Raw genomic sequence first — 25,160 nt, forward strand, 5'->3', positions numbered from 1 at the left:
CTGATACCAAGTGGTATGTAAAAGTTTAAGCACCCCTGGTTACGTACTAACCATGCAGGGTACCAAACTTTTTGCATAGGCCCATTTTCCTTTTTGTAAATTTTAAAATGTAAAATATTAAAATGGGGTTTTTTTTGCCATCAATATAAAGGAAATGCGCCATCTTTAACTTTAGCCCTTTCAGAGATAATTTCATCTTCAACTTGCTTAACTGTTCACTGTAATTTTGACCAGGGGTGCCTAAACGTTTACATGCCACTGTATCAGGTGTACTCACATGCGACAGATTTGTTGCAGAAATTTCATGCCACTGTACCTTTGATGTGCGTATCCTCGGTGGCCTTCCCTACCTTGTCTCTTGTCTCAAGATATCCTAAATGAGTGACCATCTTTGAAATCAGACTTTATCTACATACTGTCCATATGCTCTCAGCTTGCAATGCCTTATATTATGTCAAATATCTTCTTGCAGCTTTTTCAAATAGTAAAATCTCACAAAATAGTCTGTAGCGTGTCTTAGATTGTTAGATCGAGAGAGTAGAGCATGTTCTCCTTCTGTCTCATTACCTTGGGACATTTTGGATGATACTTTGCATATCTTCCCTCTCCAGGTTGCATGCACGCATATACATCATTATAAAGGTGACAGTGACAGACACCGACCATACTTAGAGCCATGACTTTTGTCAGCACCATGGATAGGGATTTGAATGTTTTCTCTTCAGCTGACATGGCTGTATGATAACCCTGAAGGCTATACCATCTGGAGATCATTATTTCTCTATACAGGTTGCGTAATGACCTAGAATGTCACAACGTTGCCTTAGTTCTTAAAAGTAGGCTGTACGTTTACTTTAATAAGTCAGTACGTTAAGGTTATTTTAGGAAAATTGTCACTTTGACCATTTTTTTTTGCCCCTATGCAATTACAGCAATATGAAAGATCATTAATAATGCTGACCTACAATATCTTGTGTGCTTCTAGGCTTACAACGGCCAGCTGTTGGTGCTTTTGGAAGAGAAATGTCAAAATTTATTTTGAAGACCCCAAGAGGTTTCCCACATATACCAGTATCTCTGCAGAAAATGTTATGCACAAAACTAGGTAAGTTAATCCATGACTGAATAATGAAATATTTAAAGGGGCTTTCCATCCTTTGAAAGGTGATAAATGTGTAGGTTCAGTCCTCTGGGACCACCAATCACAAGACTACCAAACACAAAATTTGGGGTCCCTTTGTCCCCTATGTGAATGTAGTGACATTGTGCATGTGCAACGACCACTTGATTCACAGTATACCGATGGTAGGCAGTATGTGTTTGAGTTGTCCTTTTCAGGTAATCCCATAGTGAATGAATTGAGTGGGTGTCATATACACACACTCAGTATGTTATTAATATTTTTAATCTTTTTTTTTTTGTTAAAGCACACCCATGAGGAGTGTATCAAACAATCATTAAATGTAGTGGAACCATTTAGACTTTATCTCCAATCCATTCCTTATTTTGGCTCTGAAAAAGCATAAAAACTGCTAATCAAATACTGAGCAATAAATGAGGGCAAAAGAATTGCCGGTGTATGCTCCAGTAATTTTTTTTTTTATTCGTTTATTTATCAAACATAAAATAAAATTACAGCATACATATTTGTCCTTGTCATTGGTCTGCATGGTTACATTTACAGGGATTGAAAAAGACAGAACATACATATGCCAATCATTTCACATAGAGAAAACATATGTGCTAAGTTATGAAACAATCAGAACATAGGGTTCTTAAACTACAACCAAACTAAGCCTCCAGAACTACTAAGCCGCCACTTAACAAAAACTGAATGCATTATTTATTTAAATTTTTATTTTTTCCCCTTCCCATTGCGCAATATTTGCAGATTAAAGGACCAGGTAAACCACATTTCCCTCAATTAGTCAGGTCACAAAGTGAGATGAGAGGCGTTCCATTTATCCCAGATTTTGTTGAACTTACACGGGCAACCCCTATTTTGGTAAAGAGTGCGCTCATAGGGGACAACTGCATTCACCAGCTCAATCCAGGACCTAACGGAAGGGGGTGAGTTCCCCATCCACCGCAAAGCTAGTAACTTCCTTGCCAAAAAAAGTGTTTCTCGCAGAAAAATCCCTGTATAGTGTTCCCAGGCCTCCTCATCCCACACTCCAAACAGGCAAATCAAGGGTTCAAGAGGAATCGGAATTGACAATATATGCTCCAGTAATTTACATTGTTTGGTTTTACTATAGATAATATTTTCATTTTTTGAGGATTTGTTCACATGTGGCAGTTTTCTTGCAGTCATTTCGGCAATTGAAAATATTTTTTTTGAACATGTGTAAGAATTTCTACAGATGAATGAGAAATTCCCAGAAACTTTTGCAACAAGTCTACCTTATACAGTACAGACCAAAAGTTTGGACACACCTTTTCTGTATTTTCATGACTATGAAAATTGTACATTCACACTGAAGGCATCAAAACTATGAATTAACACATGTGGAATTATATACTTAACAAAAAAGTGTGAAACAACTGAAATTATGTCTTATGTTCTAGGTTCTTCAAAGTAGCCACCTTTTGCTTTGATGACTGCTTTGCACACTCTTGGCATTCTCTTGATGAGCTTTAAGAGGTAGTCACCAGGAATGGTCTTCCAACAATCTTGAAAGAGTTCCTAGAGATGCTTAGCCCTTGTTGGCCATTTTGCCATCACTCTGCGGTCCAGCTCACCCCAAACCAATCCCAAATGGGTTCAGGTCTGGTGACTGTGGAGGCCAGGTAATCTGGCGTAGCACCCCATCACTGTCTTTCTTGGTCAAATAGCCCTTACACAGCCTGGAGGTGTGATTGGGGTCATTGTCCTGTTGAAAAATAAATGATGGTCCAACTAAACGCAAACCGGATGGAATAGCATGCCGCTGCAGGATCCTATGGTAGCCATGCTGGTTCAGTATACCTTCAATTTTGAATAAATCCCTAACAGTGTCACCAGGAAAGCACCCCCACACCATCACACCTCCTCCTCTATGCTTCATAGTGGGAACCAGGCATATAGAGTCCATCCGTTCACCTTTTCTGCAGCGCACAAAGACACGGTGGTTGGAACCAAAGATCCCAAATTTGGACTCATTAGACCAAAGTACAGATTTCTACTGGTCTAATGTCCATTCCTTGTGTTCTTTAGCCCAAACAAGTCCCTTCTGCTTGTTGCCTGTCCTTAGCAGTGGTTTCCTAGCAGCTATTTTACCATGAAGGCCTGCTGCACAAAGTCTCCTCTTAACAGTTGTTGTAGAGATGTGTCTGCTGCTAGAACTCTGTGTGGCATTAACCTGGTCTCTAATCTGAGCTGCTGTTAACCTGCGATTTCTGAGGCTGGTGACTCGGATAAACTTATCCTCAGAAGCAGAGGTGACTCTTGGTCTTCCTTTTGTCCTCATGTGAGCCAGTTTCTTTGTAGCGCTTGATTGTTTTTGCCACTGCACTTGGGGACACTTTCAAAGTTTTCCCAATTTTTCAGACTGACTGACCTTCATTTCTTAAAGTAATGATGGCCACTCATTTTTCTTTACTTTGCTGCTTTTTCCTGCCATAATACAAATTCTAACAGTCTATTCAGTAGGACTATCAGCTGTGTATCAAACAGACTTCTGCACAACACAACTGATGGTCCCAACACCATTTATAAGGCAAGAAATCCCACTTATTAAACCTGACAGGGCACACCTGTGAAGTGAAAATCATTCCCGGTGACTACCTCTTGAAGCTCATCAAGAGAATACCAAGAGTGTGCAAAGCACATTTCAAGGGTAAATTGTCAGTAAAAAAGTCGTCTTTATAATGGAACTCCTTCTAGATGTAGTTGCATCAAATTAGTAGCTATAACTGCCTTTAAAGGTGGTGTTCACAACTCAGATGACCCCTTCTTAAATGTAATAGTGTAAAACAAAAACAGATGCTCTCCTCTCTCACCATCAATATCAGCACCAGATCTTCCAGAGCTCGTGTGACATTTGCTGCAGTGCTCCGGTGACATTGGCTGCAGTGCTCAGGTGACATTGGCTGTAGTGCTCAGGTGACATTGGCTGCAGTAATCAGGTGACATTGGCTGCAGTGCTCAGGTGACATAGGCTGCACTGCTCAGTTGACATTGGTGGCAGTGCTGACGGGACATTGGCTGCACAGCTCAGGTGACATTGGTGGCAGTGCTGACGGGACATTGGGCTGCAGTACTCAGGTGACATTGGCTGCAGTCCTCAGGTGACATTGGCTGCTGTGCTCAGGTGACACTGGCTGCAGTACTCAGGTGACATTGGCTGCAGTGCTCAGGTGACATTGGCTGCAGTGCTCAGGTGACATTGACTGCAGTGCTCAGGTGACATTGGCTGCAGTGCTCAGGTGACATTGGCTGCAGTGCTCAGGTGACATTGACTGCAGTACTCAGGAGACATTGGCTGCAGTGCTCAGGTGACATTGACTGCAGTGCTCAGGTGACATTGGCTGCAGTGCTCAGGTGACATTGGCTGCAGTGCTCAGGTGACATTGACTGCAGTACTCAGGTGACATTGGCTGCATTGCTCAGGTGACATTGGCTGCAGTGCTGACGTGACATTGGCTGCAGTGCTGACGTGATATTGGCTGCAGTGTTCAGGTGACATTGGCTGCAGTGCTCAGGTGACATTGGCTGCAGTGCTCAGGTGACATTGACTGCAGTACTCAGGTGACATTGGCTGCAGTGCTCAGGTGACATTGGCTGCAGTGCTCAGGTGACATTGGCTGCATTGCTCAGGTGACGTTGACTGCAGTGCTCAGGTGACATTGGCTGCAGTGCTCAGGTGACATTGGCTGCAGTGCTCAGGTGACATTGACTGCAGTACTCAGGTGACATTGGCTGCAGTGCTCAGGTGACATTGGCTGCAGTGCTCAGGTGACATTGGCTGCACTGCTCAGTTGACATTGGCGGCAGTGCTGACGGGACATTGGCTGCACAGCTCAGGTGACATTGGTGGCAGTGCTGACGGGACATTGGGCTGCAGTACTCAGGTGACATTGGCTGCAGTCCTCAGGTGACATTGGCTGCTGTGCTCAGGTGACATTGGCTGCAGTGCTCAGGTGACATTGGCTGCAGTGCTCAGGTGACATTTGCTGCACTGCTCAGTTGACATTGGCGGCAGTGCTGACGGGACATTGGCTGCACAGCTCAGGTGACATTGGTGGCAGTGCTGACGGGACATTGGGCTGCAGTACTCAGGTGACATTGGGCTGCAGTACTCAGGTGACATTGGCTGCAGTCCTCAGGTGACATTGGCTGCTATGCTCAGGTGACATTGGCTGCAGTTCTCAGGTGACATTGGCTGCAGTGCTCAGGTGACATTGGCTGCAGTGCTCTGGTGACATTAACTGCAGTTCTCAGGTGACATTGGCTGCAGTGCTCAGGTGACATTGGCTGCAGTGCTCTGGTGACATTAACTGCAGTCCTCAGGTGACATTGCCTGCAGTGCTCAGGTGACATTGGCTGCAGTGCTCAGCTGACATTGACTGCAGTACTCAGGTGACATTGGCTGCAGTGCTCAGGTGACATTGGCTGCAGTGCTGACGTGACATTGGCTGCAGTGGTGACGTGACATTGGCTGCACAGCTCAGGTGACATTGGTGGCAGTGCTGATGGGACATTGGGCTGCAGTACTCAGGTGACATTGGCTGCAGTGCTCAGGTGACATTGGCTGCAGTGCTCAGGTGACATTGACTGCAGTGCTCAGGTGACATTGGCTGCAGTGCTCAGGTGACATTGGCTGCAGTGCTCAGGTGACATTGACTGCAGTACTCAGGAGACATTGACTGCAGTGCTCAGGTGACATTGGCTGCAGTGCTCAGGTGACATTTGCTGCAGTGCTCAGGTGACATTGACTGCAGTACTCAGGTGACATTGGCTGCAGTGCTCAGGTGACATTGGCTGCAGTGCTGACGTGACATTGGCTGCAGTGCTGACGTGATATTGGCTGCAGTGTTCAGGTGACATTGGCTGCAGTGCTCAGGTGACATTGGCTGCAGTGCTCAGGTGACATTGACTGCAGTGCTCAGGTGACATTGGCTGCAGTGCTCAGGTGACATTGGCTGCAGTGCTCAGGTGACATTGACTGCAGTACTCAGGAGACATTGGCTGCAGTGCTCAGGTGACATTGACTGCAGTGCTCAGGTGACATTGGCTGCAGTGCTCAGGTGACATTGGTTGCAGTGCTCAGGTGACATTGACTGCAGTACTCAGGTGACATTGGCTGCAGTGCTCAGGTGACATTGGCTGCAGTGCTGACGTGACATTGGATGCAGTGCTGACGTGATATTGGCTGCAGTGTTCAGGTGACATTGGCTGCAGTGCTCAGGTGACATTGGCTGCAGTGCTCAGGTGACATTGACTGCAGTACTCAGGTGACATTGGCTGCAGTGCTCAGGTGACATTGGCTGCAGTGCTCAGGTGACATTGGCTGCATTGCTCAGGTGACTGACTGCAGTGCTCAGGTGACATTGGCTGCAGTGCTCAGGTGACATTGGCTGCAGTGCTCAGGTGACATTGACTGCAGTACTCAGGTGACATTGGCTGCAGTGCTCAGGTGACATTGGCTGCAGTGCTCAGGTGACATTGGCTGCACTGCTCAGTTGACATTGGCGGCAGTGCTGACGGGACATTGGCTGCACAGCTCAGGTGACATTGGTGGCAGTGCTGACGGGACATTGGGCTGCAGTACTCAGGTGACATTGGCTGCAGTCCTCAGGTGACATTGGCTGCTGTGCTCAGGTGACACTGGCTGCAGTGCTCAGGTGACATTGGCTGTAGTGCTCAGGTGACATTGGCTGCATTGCTCAGGTGACATTGACTGCAGTGCTCAGGTGACATTGGCTGCAGTGCTCAGGTGACATTGGCTGCAGTGCTCAGGTGACATTGACTGCAGTACTCAGGTGACATTGGCTGCAGTGCTCAGGTGACATTGGCTGCAGTGCTCAGGTGACATTGGCTGCACTGCTCAGTTGACATTGGCGGCAGTGCTGACGGGACATTGGCTGCACAGCTCAGGTGACATTGGTGGCAGTGCTGACGGGACATTGGGCTGCAGTACTCAGGTGACATTGGCTGCAGTCCTCAGGTGACATTGGCTGCTGTGATGACGTGACATTGGCTGCAGTGCTGATGTGACATTGGCTGCAGTGCTCAGGTACATTGGCTGCAGTGCTGACGTGACATTGGCTGCAGTGCTGACGTGACATTGGCTGCAGAGCTGACGTGACATTGGCTGCAGTGTTCAGGTGACATTGGCTGCAGTGCTCAGGTGACATTGGCTGCAGTGCTCAGGTGACATTGGCTGCAGTGCTCAGGTGACATTGGCTGCAGTACTCATGTGACATTGGCTGCAGTGCTCAGGTGACTTTGACTGCAGTGCTCAGGTGAAATTGGCTGCAGTGCTCAGGTGACATTGGCTGCAGTGCTGACGTGACATTGGCTGCAGTGCTCAGGTACATTGGCTGCAGTGCTGATGTGACATTGGCTGCAGTGCTGACGTGACATTGGCTGCAGTGTTCAGGTGACATTGGCTGCAGTGCTCAGGTGACATTGGCTGCAGTGCTCAGGTGACATTGACTGCAGTACTCAGGTGACATTGGCTGCAGTGCTCAGGTGACATTTGCTGCAGTGCTCAGGTGACATTGGCTGCAGTACTCAGGTGACATTGGCTGCAGTGCTCAGGTGACATTGTCTGCAGTGCTCAGGTGAAATTGGCTGCAGTGCTCAGGTGACATTGGCTGCAGTGCTCAGGTGACATTGACTGCAGTACTCAGGTGACATTGGCTGCAGTGCTCAGGTGGGCTGCAGTGCTCAGGTGACATTGGCTGCAGTGCTCAGGTGACATTGGCTGTAGTGCTCAGGTACATTGGCTGCAGTGCTGACGTGACATTGGCTGCAGTGCTCAGGTGACATTGGCTGCAGTGCTCAGGTGACATTGGCTGCAATGCTCAGGTGACATTGACTGCAGTACTCAGGTGACATTGGTTGCAGTGCTCAGGTGACATTGGCTGCAGTGCTCAGGTGACATTGGCTGCAGTGCTCAGGTGACATTGACTGCAGTACTCAGGTGACATTGGCTGCAGTGCTCAGGTGACATTGGCTGCAGTGCTCAGGTGACATTGGCTGCAGTACTCATGTGACATTGGCTGCAGTGCTCAGGTGACATTGACTGCAGTGCTCAGGTGAAATTGGCTGCAGTGCTCAGGTGACATTGGCTGCAGTGCTGACGTGACATTGGCTGCAGTGCTGACGTGACATTGGCTGCAGTGTTCAGGTGACATTGGCTGCAGTGCTCAGGTGACATTGGCTGCAGTGCTCAGGTGACATTGACTGCAGTACTCAGGTGACATTGGCTGCAGTGCTCAGGTGACATTGGCTGCAGTGCTCAGGTGACATTGGCTGCAGTACTCAGGTGACATTGGCTGCAGTGCTCAGGTGACATTGACTGCAGTGCTCAGGTGAAATTGGCTGCAGTGCTCAGGTCACATTGGCTGCAGTGCTCAGGTGACATTGACTGCAGTACTCAGGTGACATTGGCTGCAGTGCTCAGGTGACATTGGCTGCAGTGCTCAGGTGACATTGGCTGCAGTGCTCAGGTGACATTGACTGCAGTACTCAGGTGACATTGGCTGCAGTGCTCAGGTGACATTGGCTGCAGTGCTCAGGTGACATTGGCTGCAGTACTCATGTGACATTGGCTGCAGTGCTCAGGTGACATTGACTGCAGTGCTCAGGTGAAATTGGCTGCAGTGCTCAGGTGACATTGGCTGCAGTGCTGACGTGACATTGGCTGCAGTGCTGATGTGACATTGGCTGCAGTGCTGACGTGACATTGGCTGCAGTGTTCAGGTGACATTGGCTGCAGTGCTCAGGTGACATTGGCTGCAGTGCTCAGGTGACATTGACTGCAGTACTCAGGTGACATTGGCTGCAGTGCTCAGGTGACATTGGCTGCAGTGCTCAGGTGACATTGGCTGCAGTACTCAGGTGACATTGGCTGCAGTGCTCAGGTGACATTGACTGCAGTGCTCAGGTGAAATTGGCTGCAGTGCTCAGGTGACATTGGCTGCAGTGCTCAGGTGACATTGACTGCAGTACTCAGGTGACATTGGCTGCAGTGCTCAGGTGGGCTGCAGTGCTCAGGTGACATTGGCTGCAGTGCTCAGGTGACATTGGCTGTAGTGCTGACGTGACATTGGCTGCAGTGCTGATGCGACATTGGCTGCAGTGCTCAGGTGACATTGGCTGCAGTGCTCAGGTGACATTGGCTGCAGTGCTCAGGTGACATTGGCTGCAGTGCTCAGGTGACATTGGCTGCAATGCTCAGGTGACATTGGTTGCAGTGCTCAGGTGACATTGGCTGCAGTGCTCAGGTGACATTGGCTGCAGTGCTCAGGTGACATTGACTGCAGTACTCAGGTGACATTGGCTGCAGTGCTCAGGTGACATTGGCTGCAGTGCTGACATGATATTGGCTGCAGTGCTCAGGTGACATTGGCTGCAGTGCTCAGGTGACATTTACTGCAGTACTCAGGTGACATTGGCTGCAGTGCTCAGGTGACATTGGCTGCAGTGCTGACATGATATTGGCTGCAGTGCTCAGGTGACATTGGCTGGAGTGCTCAGGTGACATTGGCTGCAGTTTTCAGGTGACATTGGCTGCAGTGCTGACATGACATTGGCTGCAGTGCTGACGTTACATTGGCTGCAGTGCTCAGGTGAGATTTGCTGCAGTGCTCAGGTGACATTGGCTTCGGTGCTCATTTGACATAATAATTAGCAGTCGCTATTGGGCTGTAATTCTCACACTTCCCTCAGATGAACCTTGAACTGTCAAAGGAAGTGTGAGGACTACAGCCCATTATACATAGTATTTTAGAAGGGGTTTTCCAAGGAGTGGACAACCCCTATAAGTTGAAAGGCAAAGGTGTACATGCTAATGAAAAACCTCACATGCTGCATTTCACAGGAATTAATAAAGTTATGGACAGAGAGGGCACGATGCTTTCCAGCCACGAGTTGTTTTACTGTTCTCAGGCTGAGGACACACTTCACCAAGCAATGTGTATGCTCCAGCAAGATGGTTGGCAGGCTGAAACATATCAGGTATGGCCACCAGCAGTCTGACCTATGGCATTCAACAGCCTACAATATTATTTACTAATCCATGTTAATTATTTTCTGCAGAATGGTGATTGGATTCTCAGCAAAACATTCCCAATGACAGGAAAAGTATTCCGAGCTGAAGCAATAATAGACTCACCACCAGAACGCATCTACAGTCAACTTTTTGAACAACTTGAACAAATGGATCAATGGAATCCAAGTGTCAGCAAAGTGCAGGTCATGAAAGTTCTAATTATTGGTAGATGTAATAGTAGTAATCCTGCATTTACATTACCATTGGAAGATTGCATGAAATAGGAAATAGCCTGTAAGAGCCTGGTAGAGTCACCATGAGGTCAGGGGACGGATGTTGTAGTCCCAGCTACAATGACTTTAGCTGCAGTGGAATAGTTTACTATATGATGGCTGCAACAATTAGGAAAGCTGATGTAAAATCATCAAGGGTTTTCTACAGTGCAAATAATAATTCAGAACGAATATTAGAAGGACATGATTGAATCAAGCCGACCAGATCAAGAGCAATTGATTGTAACAGGTCTCCACTGTGGCTAGTGGACCCCTACACTACGATGTCAGTATGATGGGGCATGTGGAAAGGTCTTACCTGAATTATATTAGTCTCTTCCCAACGTTATTAGGCCATGTGCACACGATGTGGATTTCCTGCGGATCCGCAGCGTTTTTTTTCCACGTAGAAAAGCTGCAGATCCGCAAAGTGATTTACAGTACAATGTAATAGGAAAAAAAATGCTGTGCTAATGGTGCAGAAAATTCCACATGGGAAACGCAGCGGATTGAAAGAAGGAGCATGTCACTTCTTTTGTGCAGATCTGCAGCATTTCTACACCCTTCCATTATGGAAATCCGCAGGGGTAAAAACGCATGAAATCTGCACAAAATCTGCAGCAGATGCAGATTTTGTGCAGAAAATTCAGCTCCCAAATCTGCAACGTGTGCACATAGCCTTAGGCTATGTTCACATGCAGAAATTTTGCTGCAATTTTTTTCTGCAGCCAAAACCTGCTTTCTTGGCAGTAAAAACGCTGTGTTCAGTACACTCATCTTTCAGCATTTCCACTGCATTTTTGTTGCTTTGTTGCAATGTTTATTGGGTGCAGGTTACATGTATGCTTTGTCGACAGTATATGTTTAATAAAGTTTGTTTTCACCAAAAACGCTTCATAAATGCCATAAAAACACCTAAAAAAAACACTTGCATTTTTTTGCAGCTTTTTTTCACTTATTGCTTTCTATGGGTAAAAAATGCTACAAAAACGGTGACAGAGCTGACATGCTGCAGATTTAAAAAAGGCTGGCAGGAGATATGTCAATTCTGATAAGTTCTGTAAAAAGCCACTTTCAATTTGCATATAAAAACAGAGCAAAAAAAATTGCAAAAATGCTGCATGTGAGCATAGCCTTAACTGGGTATACCCATCTCCAAGATCCTATCCCAATATGTAGTATGTGTAGTAGTAATAATAATAATAATAATAATAATAATAATAATAATGTTAGCAAATACTTCCAATGTGGTAGAGTTCTCCTGATAACACAAGTCACTTACCCCATGCTCAGGGCATTGTAGTAGCTTTGGTATCCATGGCTACGACCCCTAACAGCTAACTGTCACTGTCTGAGTGGTCTTAGCCATGGATATTTAACCCCTTCATGACCTTGGGATTTTCCATTTTCTGTGTTCGTTTTTCGCTCCCCTCCTTCCCAGAGCCATAACTTTTTATTTTTCCGTCAATTTGGCCATGTGAGGGCTTATTTTTTGCGGGATGAGTTGTACTTTTGAACAAAATCATTGTTTTTACCATGTCGCATACTAGAAAACGGGAAAAAATTTCCAAGTGCGGTGAAATTGCAAAAAAAGTGCAGTCCCACACTTGTTTTTTGTTTGGCTTTTTTGCTAGGTTCACTAAATGCTAAAACTGAGCTGCCGTTATGATTCTCCAGGTCATTATGAGTTCATAGACATCTAACATGACTAGGTTATTTTTTATCTAAGTGGTGAAAAAAAATTCCAAACTTTGCTAAAAAAAAAAAAAATTGTGCCATTTTCCGATACCCATAGTGTCTCCATTTTTCATGATCTGGGGTCGGTTGAGGGCTTATTTTTTGTGTGCCGAGCCAGAGTTTTTAATGATACCATTTCAGTGCAGATACGTTCTTTTGATCGCCCGTTATTGCATCTTAATGCAATGTCGCGGCGACCAAAAAAACGTAATTCTGGCATTTCAAATTTTTTTCTCGTTACGCTGTTTAGCGATCAGGTTAATGCTTTTTTTTATTGATAGATCGGGCGATTCTGAACGCGGCGATACCAAATATGTGTAGGTTTGATTATTTTTTTTATTGATTTATTTTGAATGGGGCGAAAGGGGGGTGATTTAAACTTTTATATTTTTTTTATTTTTTTCACATTTTTTTTAACTTTTTTCTTTAACTTTTGCCATGCTTCAATAGCCTCCATGGGAGGCTAGAAGCAGGCACAACGCGATCGGCTCTGCTACATACAGTTAGGTCCATATATATTTGGACAGAGGCAACATTTTTCTAATTTTGGTTATAGACATTACCACAATGAATTTTAAACAAAACAATTCAGATGCAGTTGAAGTTTAGACTTTCAGCTTTCATTTGAGGGTATCCACATTAAAATTGGATGAAGGGTTTAGGAGTTTCAGCTCCTTAACATGTGCCACCCTGTTTTTTAAAGGGACCAAAAGTAATTGGACAATTGACTCCAAGGCTATTTCATGGACAGGTGTGGGCAATCCCTTTGTTATGTCATTCTCATTTAAGTATATAAAAGGCCTGCAGTTGATTTGAGGTGTGGTGCTTGCATTTGGAAGGTTTTGCTGTGAAGTAAACATTAGTTTAAAGGAGCTCTCCATGCAGGTGAAACAAGCCATCCTTAAGCTGCGAAAACAGAAAAAACCCATCCGAGAAATTGCTACAATATTAGGAGTGGCAAAATCTACAGTTTGGTACATCCTGAGAAAGAAAGAAAGCACTGGTGATCTCATCAATGCAAAAAGACCTGGGCGCCCACAGAAGACAACAGTGGGATGATCGCAGAATAATCTCCATGGTGAAGAGAAACCCCTTCACAACAGCCAACCAAGTGACCAACACTCTCCAGGAGGTCGGCGTATGAATATCCAAATCTACCATAAAGAGAAGACTGCATGAAAGTAAATATAGAGGGTTCACTGCACGGTGCAAGCCACTCATAAGCATCAAGAAGAAAAAGGCTAGACTGGACTTTGCTAAAAAACATCTAAAAAAGCCAGCACAGTTCTGGAAGAACATTCTTTGGACAGATGAAACCAAGATCAACCTCTACCAGAATGATGGAAAGAGAAAAGTATGGCGAAGGCGTGGTACAGCTCATGATCCAAAGCATACCACATCATCTGTAAAACACGGCGGAGGCAGTGTGATGTCTTGGGCATGCATGGCTGCCAGTGGCACTGGGTCACTAGTGTTTATTGATGATGTGACACAGGACAGAAGCAGCCGAATGAATTCTGAGGTATTCAGAGCCGCCATACTGTGTGCTCAGATCCAGCCAAATGCAGCCAAACTGATTGGTCGTCGTTTCATACTTCAGATGGACAATGACCCAAAACATGAAGCCAAAGCAAACTAGGAGTTTATTAAAGCAAAGAAGTGGAATATTCTTGAATGGCCAAGTCAGTCACCTGATCTCAACCCAATTGAGCATGCATTTCACTTGTTAAAGACTAAACTTCAGACAGAAAGGCCCACAAACAAACAGCAACCGAAAACCACCGCAGTGAAGGCCTGGCAGAGCATCAAAAAGGAGGAAACACAGAGTCTGGTGATGTCCATGAGTTCAAGACTTCAGGCAGTCATTGCCAACAAAGGGTTTTCAACCAAGTACTAAAAATGGGCATTTTATTTAAAATTATTTAATCTGTCCAATTACTTTTGGTCCCTTTAAAAACAGGGTGGCACATGTTAAGGAGCTGAAACTCCTAAACCCTTCATCCAATTTTAATGTGGATACCCTCAAATGAAAGCTGAAAGTCTGAACTTCAACTGCATCTGAATTGTTTTGTCTAAAATTCATTGTGGTAATGTCTATAACCAAAATGAGAAAAATGTTGTCTCTGTCCAAATATATATGGACCTAACTGTAGCAGCGGTCTGATGTTCGCTGCTATGTAGCAGAAATGTAGGTGTGCTGTGAGCGCCGACCACAGGGTGGCGCTCACAGCTGCCGGGGATCAGTAACCATAGAGGTCTCAAGGACTTCTATGGTTACAATGCAGAAGCATCGCTGACCCCTGATCATGTGACGGGGGTCGGCGATGCGCTCATTTCCAGCCGGCCGGCCGGAAGCGCCGGTTAAATGCCGCTGTCTGCATTTGACAGCGGCATTTAACTAGTTAATAGCGGAGGGTGAATCGCGATTTCACCCGCCGCTATTGCGGGCACATGTCAGCTGTTCAAAACAGCTGACATGTCCCGGCTTTGATGCGGGCTCTCCGCGGAGCCCTGCATCAAAGGGGGTATCTGACCTCGGATGTACTATCCCGTCCGAGGTCAGAAAGGGGTTAAGCTAGTGGAATGCCCTGCACAAGGGGTAAGTGACATAGTGAATCAGAAGAACTATACTACATTTCTAATTGTAGGTATTCCTATTATTATTATTATTATTATTTTTATTACACCTACTACATATTGGGATAGATCTTGGAGATGGAAAAAAACCTTTAACCTCTGTTAAAAACTACAAACTCCAGCAGTATATTTGTGCTCATATTAAAGATATTAAAGGGGTTGTGCCATCTGGGACATATATGATACATTTATAGGATGCAGTTCATATCTCATTAATAGATTCTTGATGGTAGGAGTTGCATCTATCAGCATTTTGGAAATGTTCTATTATCATGTAGCAAATCTCACAAAGAGGATGTGCTATCTATTATGAGAACAGAAAAAGTCTGAAGTGGACTTGTTGGGGTATAAAATTGCCGCTCCTAATATTTTCACATGTGATATACATAGAATGAAGGACCTTTTGTCATTTCTATGTACAGCTTCAGCTTTGCAGTAATGTTGATTACTTGTTTTTTTTCAGATTCTACAAAAAATTGGAAGAAATACTCTACTGACAAGAGAAATTACAGCCCAGATACCTGCAAATATTGTCAGGCAGAGAGACTTTGTTAGTGTACGACACTGCTACCGAAAAGGTTCATCACTGTATCTTATTGGAACTGCCACGGAGTCTCAGTTAATGCCTCCTCAAGAAGGAATAATAAGGTAGGAGCATTTCTTAAAATTGTTTTTTTTTGTATTAACCCCTTAATGACAGCCAATACGTCTTTTAACTGACCTGAGATGTAAGAGAATAGCCTCCCCTTACAGGTGACAATCCAGCAGCTGTCGCTGTACACTATAGCTGACAACTTGCTGCTTCAGCCATGATCAGTGCTGTCTCTGTCCATATCTATTTAACCCCCTTAGATGCGGCTGTAAATAATGACTATATCATATAAATGGTTAAAAGAGTGTGGGGTCTTCCTCTTTATCCCCATTGGCACCCTGAGATCATGATTGTGTGGTCCTGATGTTTGCCATGGCAATTCACGAGCAAATAGTGGCCTTAGAGTCTGCCGGCTATAGCGGCCTGAAGTCAGCGCGGTGGTAAAAATTATCTTTTTCATTCCCATCATGCCACTTTGTATTAATTCCTGAAAAGCACCTGAAGGGTTAATAAACTACCTGACTGCAGTTTTCAGTATGTCAGGAGGTGTTGTTTTTAAAATGGTATCAGTTTGGGGGGGTTTCCAATATATAGGACCCCAAAAGTCGATGCAAACTTGGATAGGTTCCTAAAAAAAATAATTTCGTAAATTTCCTTGAAAAAATGAAAAATTACTGCCACACTTTTAAACCTCCTAAAATGCTAACAAAATAAAATAACATTTTACAAATGATGCTGATGTAAAGCAGACATGAGGGAAATATTATTTATTAATGTTTTTCCGTGGTATGACTATCTGGATTAAATGGATAATCATTCAAATTTTGAAAATTGCTATTTTTTTACATTTTTGTCAAATTTCTGATATTTTTTATAAATAAACACAAAACATATCAACCTAAATTTACCATTATCATAAAGTATAATGTGTCACAAAAAAAACGTTCTCAAAATCACTGGAATTTGTCAAAGCGTTCCAGAGTTATTACTACATAAAGTGACACTGGTCAGATTTTTAAAATTTGGCTCTGCCACTAAGGGGTTAAAATATTTAAGGCCCTAATTCACCAAACTGTTTATGCCAGAGTTCTGCTGTGAAAAACTTTGAAAAGTCACAACATTTTTTTGAGCAATGCGAAGTTGCAAAAAGGAAATTGTGACTTTTAGCTTTTTGCCACCACTTTCAAGACCTTTTTGCCAAAGTTGTCAAAGCTGGGGAGGAGCCAGGCCGTTACAATAGCCACCTGACAAATTTAACAAAAGTGGCGGTATACACTGATAAGATGAAGGCGTTTGCCATTTAATGGATTTGGCGCATATTATTTCTGCATGCCCCTCCTTAAGCGTGTACAGCACCCGAGAGGGGCTATGAAGGATGGCGGTGCCCTCTCCGGATGGGGATGCACACAAATCACTGAGCTTGGGCTACCTACCACCTTAGCCTCTCAGTAAGGCTGCCGTCACACTAGCAGTATTTGGTCAGTATTTTACATCAGTATTTGTAAGCCAAAACCAGGAGTGGAACAATTAGAGGAAAAGTATAATAGAAGCATATGCACCACTTCTGCATTTATCACCCACTCCTGGTTTTGGCTTACAAATACTGATGTAAAATACTGACCAAATACTGCTAGTGTGACGGCAGCCTAACTCTGTCACTTACAAAAGTTTATGATTAATTGACTGCAGTAGAGAACTAACACTTCTGTTTTTGTAGGGCAGAAGCTGGTCTCACCTGTATTGTTCTCCAGCCCATAGATGGCGACAATGGAAAAACTCATTTCACATGGCTTTTAAGCCTAGATCTTAAGGTTAGCCTCTATTGATATTTTTATGTCTTTAAATAGTTCCAAAACTGTAATTATCTGAAGTAAGTTTTTATGTTATTTGCAATATAAGAACATAAAAAATATGGCGCTGTCAATTCACAGCTTCACATGTGCCATGTGATAATATAAATACCATATTTTTCAGTCATGCCCTGCTATAGGATGCTCCAAAATCTCAAATTAAGACAAGAAAAATATTAAAACTTATTTCTTTACTATTTAAAACTTCCCTAATGGTATAAAGAATTGGAGGGATTACACAGTTCAGCAGTACAGGCATTTTACACACACAGCTCAGCAGCACAGGCATTATACACACAGCCCTACAGCACAGGCATTATACACACAGCTCTACAGCACAGGCATTGTACACACAGCTCTACAGCACAGGCATTATACACACAGCTCTACAGCACAAGCATTATACACACAGAGCAACAGCACAGGCATTATACACACAGCTCTACAGCACATGCATTATACACACAGCTCTACAGCACAGGCATTATACACACAGCTCTACAGCACAGGCATTATACACAGCTCTACAGCACAGACATTACACACACAGCTCTAAAGCATAGACATTATATACACAGCTCAGCAGCACAGGCATTATACACACACATCTGTGCAGCACAAACATTATCCACACATACAGCTCTGCAGTACAGGTGTTATATACACACACAGCTCTGCAGCACTGACTTCATACACACGCAGGGCTGTGCAGCACAGACAGCATATACACAGCTCTACAGCACAGACATTATATACACACAGCTCTGCAGCACAGACATTATATACACACTTAGCTCTATTCTACAGGCATTATATACACACACAGCTCTACAGTGCAGACGTCATATCCAAACATGGCTGTGCAGCACAGGCATTATACAGACAGCTCTACAGCACAGGCATTATAAACACAGCTCTACAGCACAAGCATTATATACACAGCTCAGCAGCACAGGCATTATACACACAGTTCTACAGCACATACATCATATACACACATGGCTGTGCAGCACAGACAGCATATACACACACACACCTGTGTAGCACAAACAGTATCCACACATACAGCTCTGCAGTACAGATGTTATATACACACACAGCTCTGCAGCACTTACTTCATACACATGCAGGGCTGTGTAGCACAGACAGCATATACACAGCTCTACAGCACAGACATTATATACACACTCAGCTCTACAGCACAGGCATTATATGCACACCCAGCTCTACAGTGCAGACATTATATACACACTCAGCTCTATAGTACAGGCATTATATACACACACAGCTCTACAGTGCAGGCATTATATACACCCTCAGCTCTATAGTACAGGCATTATATACAGACACAGATCTACAGTGCAGACGTCATATCCACACATGGCTGTGCAGCACAGACAGCATATACACACATATGTGTAGCACAGACATCTACACACACAACTCTACTGCACAGACATTATATGCACACACAGTTCTGCATCACAGACATTATATATACACTCAGCTCTATAGTAAAGGCATTATATACACACTCAGCTCTATAGTACAGGCATTATATACACACTCAGCTCTATAGTAAAGGCATTATATACACACACAGCTCTACAGCGCAGACAATGTACACACACAGCTCTACAGCACAGACATTATATACACACACAGCTCTATAGCACAGACATTATATACAAACACAGCTCTGCAGCACAGACATTATATACACACTCAGCTCTATAATAAAGGCATTATATACCCACACAGCTCTATAGTACAGGCACTATATACACAACAGATCTAGAGTGCAGACGTCATATCCACACATGGCTGTGCAGCACAGACAGCATATACACACATATGTGTAGCACAGACATCTGCACACACAGCTCTGCAGTACAGGAGTTATATACACACACAGCTCTGCAGCACAGACGTTATATATATACAGCTCTACAGTACAGGCATTATATATACACTCATCTCTATAGTACAGGCATTATATACACACTCAGCTCTATAGTACAGGCATTATATACACAACAGATCTAGAGTGCAGACGTCATATCCACACATGGCTATGCAGCACAGACAGCATATACACACATATGTGTAGCACAGACATCTGCACACACAGCTCTGCAGTACAGGAGTTATATACGCACACAGCTCTGCAGCACAGATGTTATATATACACAGCTCTACAGTACAGGCATTATATATACACACAGCTCTACATCATAGTCTTCATGCACATGAACAGCTGTGCAGCACAGACGGCATATACACATAGTTCTACTGCACAGACGCTATATACACACACTGCCGCACAATTCATTCTCCATAGGGATGTTGGAAAAAGCTGAGTGCAGCACTGTTAGGCTCCATTGGGAATGATGGAGTAGCGGTTCAGCCTGTGATCTGTTGGTCCATTCTAACCCTGCTAAAAGTTCCCTGTTTTACTGATCAATGTAGGTCCCAGCGGTAGGACCTCCACTAGTAAACAAGTTAGCAATTGTTTAAGGTTTAGCTTAACACAACAAATCGATATTGCTAAATGGTCAAATTACACTCTTGGATGTCTTTCTGCATTGGGATATAATTGTGATTCTAAGCTACACCTGTATCTTAACCCACATGCCATACACCTATTTTGAGCAGACATTCATTTCTCCCCCTATAACCATTTAAAATAATTTTTCCCCCTTACCTATCTCATTCCTCCTGCCACATGATACATTTGGGGGCAGATGCAGCGACAGGGCCTCCCTACGCTGGGATGCCAAAATTTACAAATATCCCATTCACCTTCCTACTCACCTCCGCTGGTGATCTCAAGGTGTCGATGGGAGAAAAGATTTACATCCCCAGATTTCTGAGATGACTTCTGGCCTTTGTTAACCAAGTGCTTCTTCATCAGATAGTTTGATGAAGAAGTGCTAATGATGGGACACACACATGCATACAAGCCTGGGGCAACAGAAAGGAGCTCCAGGCATTGGCTGAAGTGACTATGACTGGTCTATAAAAGACATACAGTGGGGAAAAAAAGTATTTAGTCAGCGAACAATTGTGCAAGTTCTCCCACTTTAAAAGATGAGAGAGGCCTGTAATTGACATCATAAGTAGACCACAACTATGAGAGTCAAAATGAGAAAACAAATCCAGAAAATCACCTTGTCTGATTTGGCAAGATTTATTTTGCAAATTATGGTGGAGAATAAGTGTTTGGTCATTAACTAAAGTTTATCTCAATATTTTGTTATACATCCTTTGTTGGCAATGACAATGGTGACAATGACAATTGTTTTCGGTAAGTCTTCACAAGGTTGGCACACACTGTTGGTGGTATGTTGGCCTGTCGCAGGACAACACGGACTTTCAACTCTCTCAAATGGTTTTCTATGGGGTTGAGATCTGGGGACTGTCTAGGTCACTCCAGGACCTTGAAATGCTTCTTACGAAGCCACTCCTTCGTTGCCCTGGCGGTGTGCTTGGTATCATATCATGCTGAAAGACTCAACCACGTTTCATCTTCAATGCCCTTGCTGATGGAAGAAGGTTTGCACTCAAAATCTTATGACACATGGCCCCATTCATTCTTTCATGTACTCGAATCATTTGTCCTGGTCCCTTTGCAGTGAAACAGCCCCAAAGCATGATGTTGTCACCCCCATGCTTCACAGTAAGTATGGTGTTCTTTGGATGCAACTCAGCATTCTGTATCTTCCAAACACGCAGAGTTTTGTTTCTACCAAACAGTTCTACTTTGGTTTCATCAGACCATATGACATTCTCTCAATACTCTTCTGGATAATTCAAATGCTCTCTAGAAAAACTCAGAAGGCCCAGACATGTACTGGCTTAAGCAGGGGGACACATCTAGCACTGCAGGATCTGAGTCCCTGGCGGCGTAATGTGTTACTGATGGTAGCCTATGTTATAGTGGTCCCAGCTCTATGTAGGTCATTCACTAGGTCCCCCATGTGGTTCTGGGATTTTTGCTCACCGTTCTTGTGATCATTTTGACCCCACGGAGTGAGATCTTGCGTGGAGTCCCAGATCGAGGGAGATTATCAGTGGTCTTGTATGTCTTCCATTTTCTTATTATTGCTCCCACAGTTAATTTCATCACATCAAGCTGCTTATTGCAGATTCAGTCTTCCCAGCCTGGTGCAGGGCTACAATTTTGTTTCTGGTGTCCTTTGACAGCTCTTTGATCTTCACCATAGTGGAGTTTCGAGTGTGACTGTTTGACATTGTGGACAGGTGTCTTTTATACTCATAACAAGTTCAAACAGGTGCAATTACTACAGGTAATGAGTGGAGGACAGAGGAACCTCTTAAAGAAGAAGTTACAGGTCTGTGAGAGCCAGAAATCTTCCATATTTTTAGGTGACCACATACTTATTTTCCACCATAATTTGCAAAATAAATTTTGCCAAATCAGACAAGGTGATTTTCTGGATTTGTTTTCTCGTTTTGACTCTCATAGTTGTGTCTACCTGTGATGTCAATTACAGGCCTCTCTCATCTTTTTAAGTGGGAGAACTTGCACAATTGGTCGCTGACTAATTACTTTTTTCCCCACTGTATATGTATTTCCAAGATTTTTGCTTGCATAAAACATACAGCCTGAAAAATATGGTATATTTTGTGTTGTTTTTTATAACATGTCATATGCAAACGTTGGGTCATTGAATTATAGGATACAGCCCATCAACTAGAGATAAGCAAATTTATTTGAATAGAATTTAATTCTACACAAATATACAAATACATATACAGATTTTTGTAAATTCAATTTGCGCAGATCTTATTGAACCATAGATGGCTGGTAAGGTATCTTTCCTTCACAATATTTGAGGACACTTGCACATGGATGTATTATAAGAGAATTTTGTACAGAGGCATAATAAGGTAATCATAAGGTTAGGGTGCTTAGGTCACATAATTTTGATCAAAAAAAGTAAAAGCCATCCCACCACGTCATGGTGACCCTATTCGGGATGGTCTTAACCTCCAGTATTTGTTCTGTGGTATATTTTCCTAAAAGCAGTGGTTTGGATGTAGAATTTCTAAGTACAGCCTTTGCCTGTGCAATTAGAACAAGCTATTGTAGGCGTAAATACTTCTTGTTTGTCCATGAGCCTGGAACAAAACTTTCTAAAGCAACTGATCATGTTCGTCTTGACTGTCTATTACAAGCATACAAATTTCTCTCACTAATAGGCAAGGAACTGATTTGTCTCCACATACATACGACCATAACAATGATGTTCTACATCTGAACTGTCAGGCTACCTGCACATGAGATGTAGAACAAATCTACAGTATAGTGCAGTACCAGCATAGATGAAATTCTAAGAAATCTCATCACCCACTGTGGATAAAATCTGCGATGCAAATTGAATCACAATGTTGATTTCTCACTTTCAGCAGCAAAAAAAAAAAACTTTAGGCTAAGTTCACACTGGGCATTTTTCTGTTTTTTTAGGCTTTGTGTTATGCCAATTTTCAGCTACTTTTTACAGTACCAACAAAGCCTATGATATTTCAGAAATCTGATGCACACAAGTTGCTTTTTTTTTTTGTCATGAGTATTTTGTGCTTTGCATGGTTTTTTGGACATAGAGCATGTCACTTCTTTCAGCGTTTTTTCAGCGTTTTTTACCCATTTATGGGAGGTGAAAAAAACTAATTAAAAACACAGTTATCAGGTTTTGCAGTGTTTGTGCCAAAACCTCATTCTTTAGAATAGGACTTTTTTTTTGCAATACTAAACTTTATTAGCATGTACAAGAGACAAATATAGTGTTAGGTGTCGAGTTCCCATGGCTGCACAGGGGGAATCTCGAACCATGTCCACTGCAGTCTCCCATTCTTCTCCAGGCGCAGTGGAGCCTGCTTAGCAGAGACGTCAGTCCCAGCATCTGGCTAAGGTCGGGGACACACTTAACGTATAAAAAAACGGTCCGTTTTTCACGGCCGAGAATCGCACAAATGTTTCAAAAACAGTGATCCGTGTGCAGTGCGAGGATGCGATTTCCTCGCATCAAATGATCCGTGTGACATCCGTATGGCATCCGCATGCCGAGATTTTCTCGCAAGCTTGCAAAACCGACATCTAATGGATTTATGTGCTCAAATGTTCGGGAAAACATATATACAGTATATATATATATATATATATATATATATATATATATATATATATATATATATATGTCATTGAGACACATATATATATATATATTCTGTATTTAGATTTCATTCAGCGCGATATCTGTGAAAAGCCGGTAATTCAATTGCCGGCTTTTCATTTCTCCTGCACAAACCCGACATGATATGAGACATGGTTTTCATACAGTAAACCATCTCATATCCCCTTTTTTTTTGCATATTCCACACTACTAATGTTAGTAGTGTGTATGTGCAAAATTTCGGCGCTGTAGCTGCTAAAATAAAGGGTTAAATGGCGGAAAAAATTGGCGTGGGCTCCCGCGCAATTTTCTCCGCCAGAGTGGTAAAGCCAGTGACTGAGGGCAGATATTAATAGCCAGGAGAGGGTCCATGGTTATTGCCCCCCCCGTGGCTACAAACATCTGCCCCCAGCCACCCCAGAAAAGGCACATCTGGAAGATGCGCCTATTCTGGCACTTGGCCACTCTCTTCCCACTCCCTTTTTTTTTTTTTTTTTTAACAAAAAGGAAGAAAAATCGGAGTGACAAAATCCACCAGAGTATGATAAAATTCAAGAGAGTTTATTTTTATATATATAAGCAATTACATGTATGGCACTATAAAAATCATGTGTATTACCATAAAACACAGGACATCAGCTATATTGAAGCAAAACTCAGATGCAGCTCCACATGCAGACCGACCAGATGCCAAGGCAAGAAACTAGAAATACCAATAAAGTGCTCGTGCAATAAATATAAATTCATTAAAGGTAGTTACCATGAATAGCCAAGAGAGTTTAGCACAAAGCCAAAAAGTGACCACTAGTGCCAGAATTACTAACAATACCCTCTCATGGCATACATAACAATGTGAGGCTAAGTGATTATTTCTTACCCATGTCTCGTCAGGTCGGCCCTTTGGGGTACACGTGCGGCCGACCTGACGAGACATGGGTAAGAAATAATCACTTAGCCTCACATTGTTATGTATGCCATGAGAGGGTATTGTTAGTAATTCTGGCACTAGTGGTCACTTTTTGGCTTTGTGCTAAACTCTCTTGGCTATTCATGGTAACTACCTTTAATGAATTTATATTTATTGCACGAGCACTTTATTGGTATTTCTAGTTTCTTGCCTTGGCATCTGGTCGGTCTGCATGTGGAGCTGCATCTGAGTTTTGCTTCAATATAGCTGATGTCCTGTGTTTTATGGTAATACACATGATTTTTATAGTGCCATACATGTAATTGCTTATATATATATAAATAAACTCTCTTGAATTTTATCATACTCTGGTGGATTTTGTCACTCCGATTTTTCTTCCTTTTTGTTAAAAAAAAAAAAAAAATTTGTGTGGAGTGTTTCCATGGCTAATGCCTGTGGTGGCCGGGATATGTAGGCCTACGGTCACCGGTGTTCACATTTATACTGTCCTAAAGGTCTTTTTGTTTTCTCTCTTCCCACTCCCTGTAGCGGTGGGATATGGGGTAATGAAGGGTTAATGCCACCTTGCTATTGTAAGGTGACATTAAGCCAGATTAATAATGGAGAGGCGTCAATTATGACACCTATCCATTATTAATCTAATTGTCTGAAAGGGTTAAAAAACACACACACACATGATTAAAAAGTATTTTAATGAAATAAACACAGCGGTTGTTTCAGTATTTTATTCCTCTCTCAATCCATC

General features: G+C 43.3%; 1 protein-coding gene across 1 annotated transcript in view; it reads left to right on the top strand.

The window, feature by feature from the left end:
* LOC143770063 (steroidogenic acute regulatory protein, mitochondrial-like) overlaps positions 1-25,160 on the top strand; it is a 34,669-nt gene that overhangs the window by 3,730 nt on the left and 5,779 nt on the right. Inside the window, exons 2-6 of the mRNA XM_077259305.1 lie at positions 986-1,105; positions 10,032-10,168; positions 10,250-10,405; positions 15,312-15,496; positions 17,158-17,251. Coding sequence (XP_077115420.1) covers positions 986-1,105; positions 10,032-10,168; positions 10,250-10,405; positions 15,312-15,496; positions 17,158-17,251 — 692 coding nt within the window. The remainder of the gene's footprint in view (positions 1-985; positions 1,106-10,031; positions 10,169-10,249; positions 10,406-15,311; positions 15,497-17,157; positions 17,252-25,160) is intronic.

This window comes from Ranitomeya variabilis, chromosome 4 (genome assembly GCF_051348905.1).
Source record: "Ranitomeya variabilis isolate aRanVar5 chromosome 4, aRanVar5.hap1, whole genome shotgun sequence".
In the NCBI taxonomy this organism is placed as follows: Eukaryota; Metazoa; Chordata; class Amphibia; order Anura; family Dendrobatidae; genus Ranitomeya; species Ranitomeya variabilis.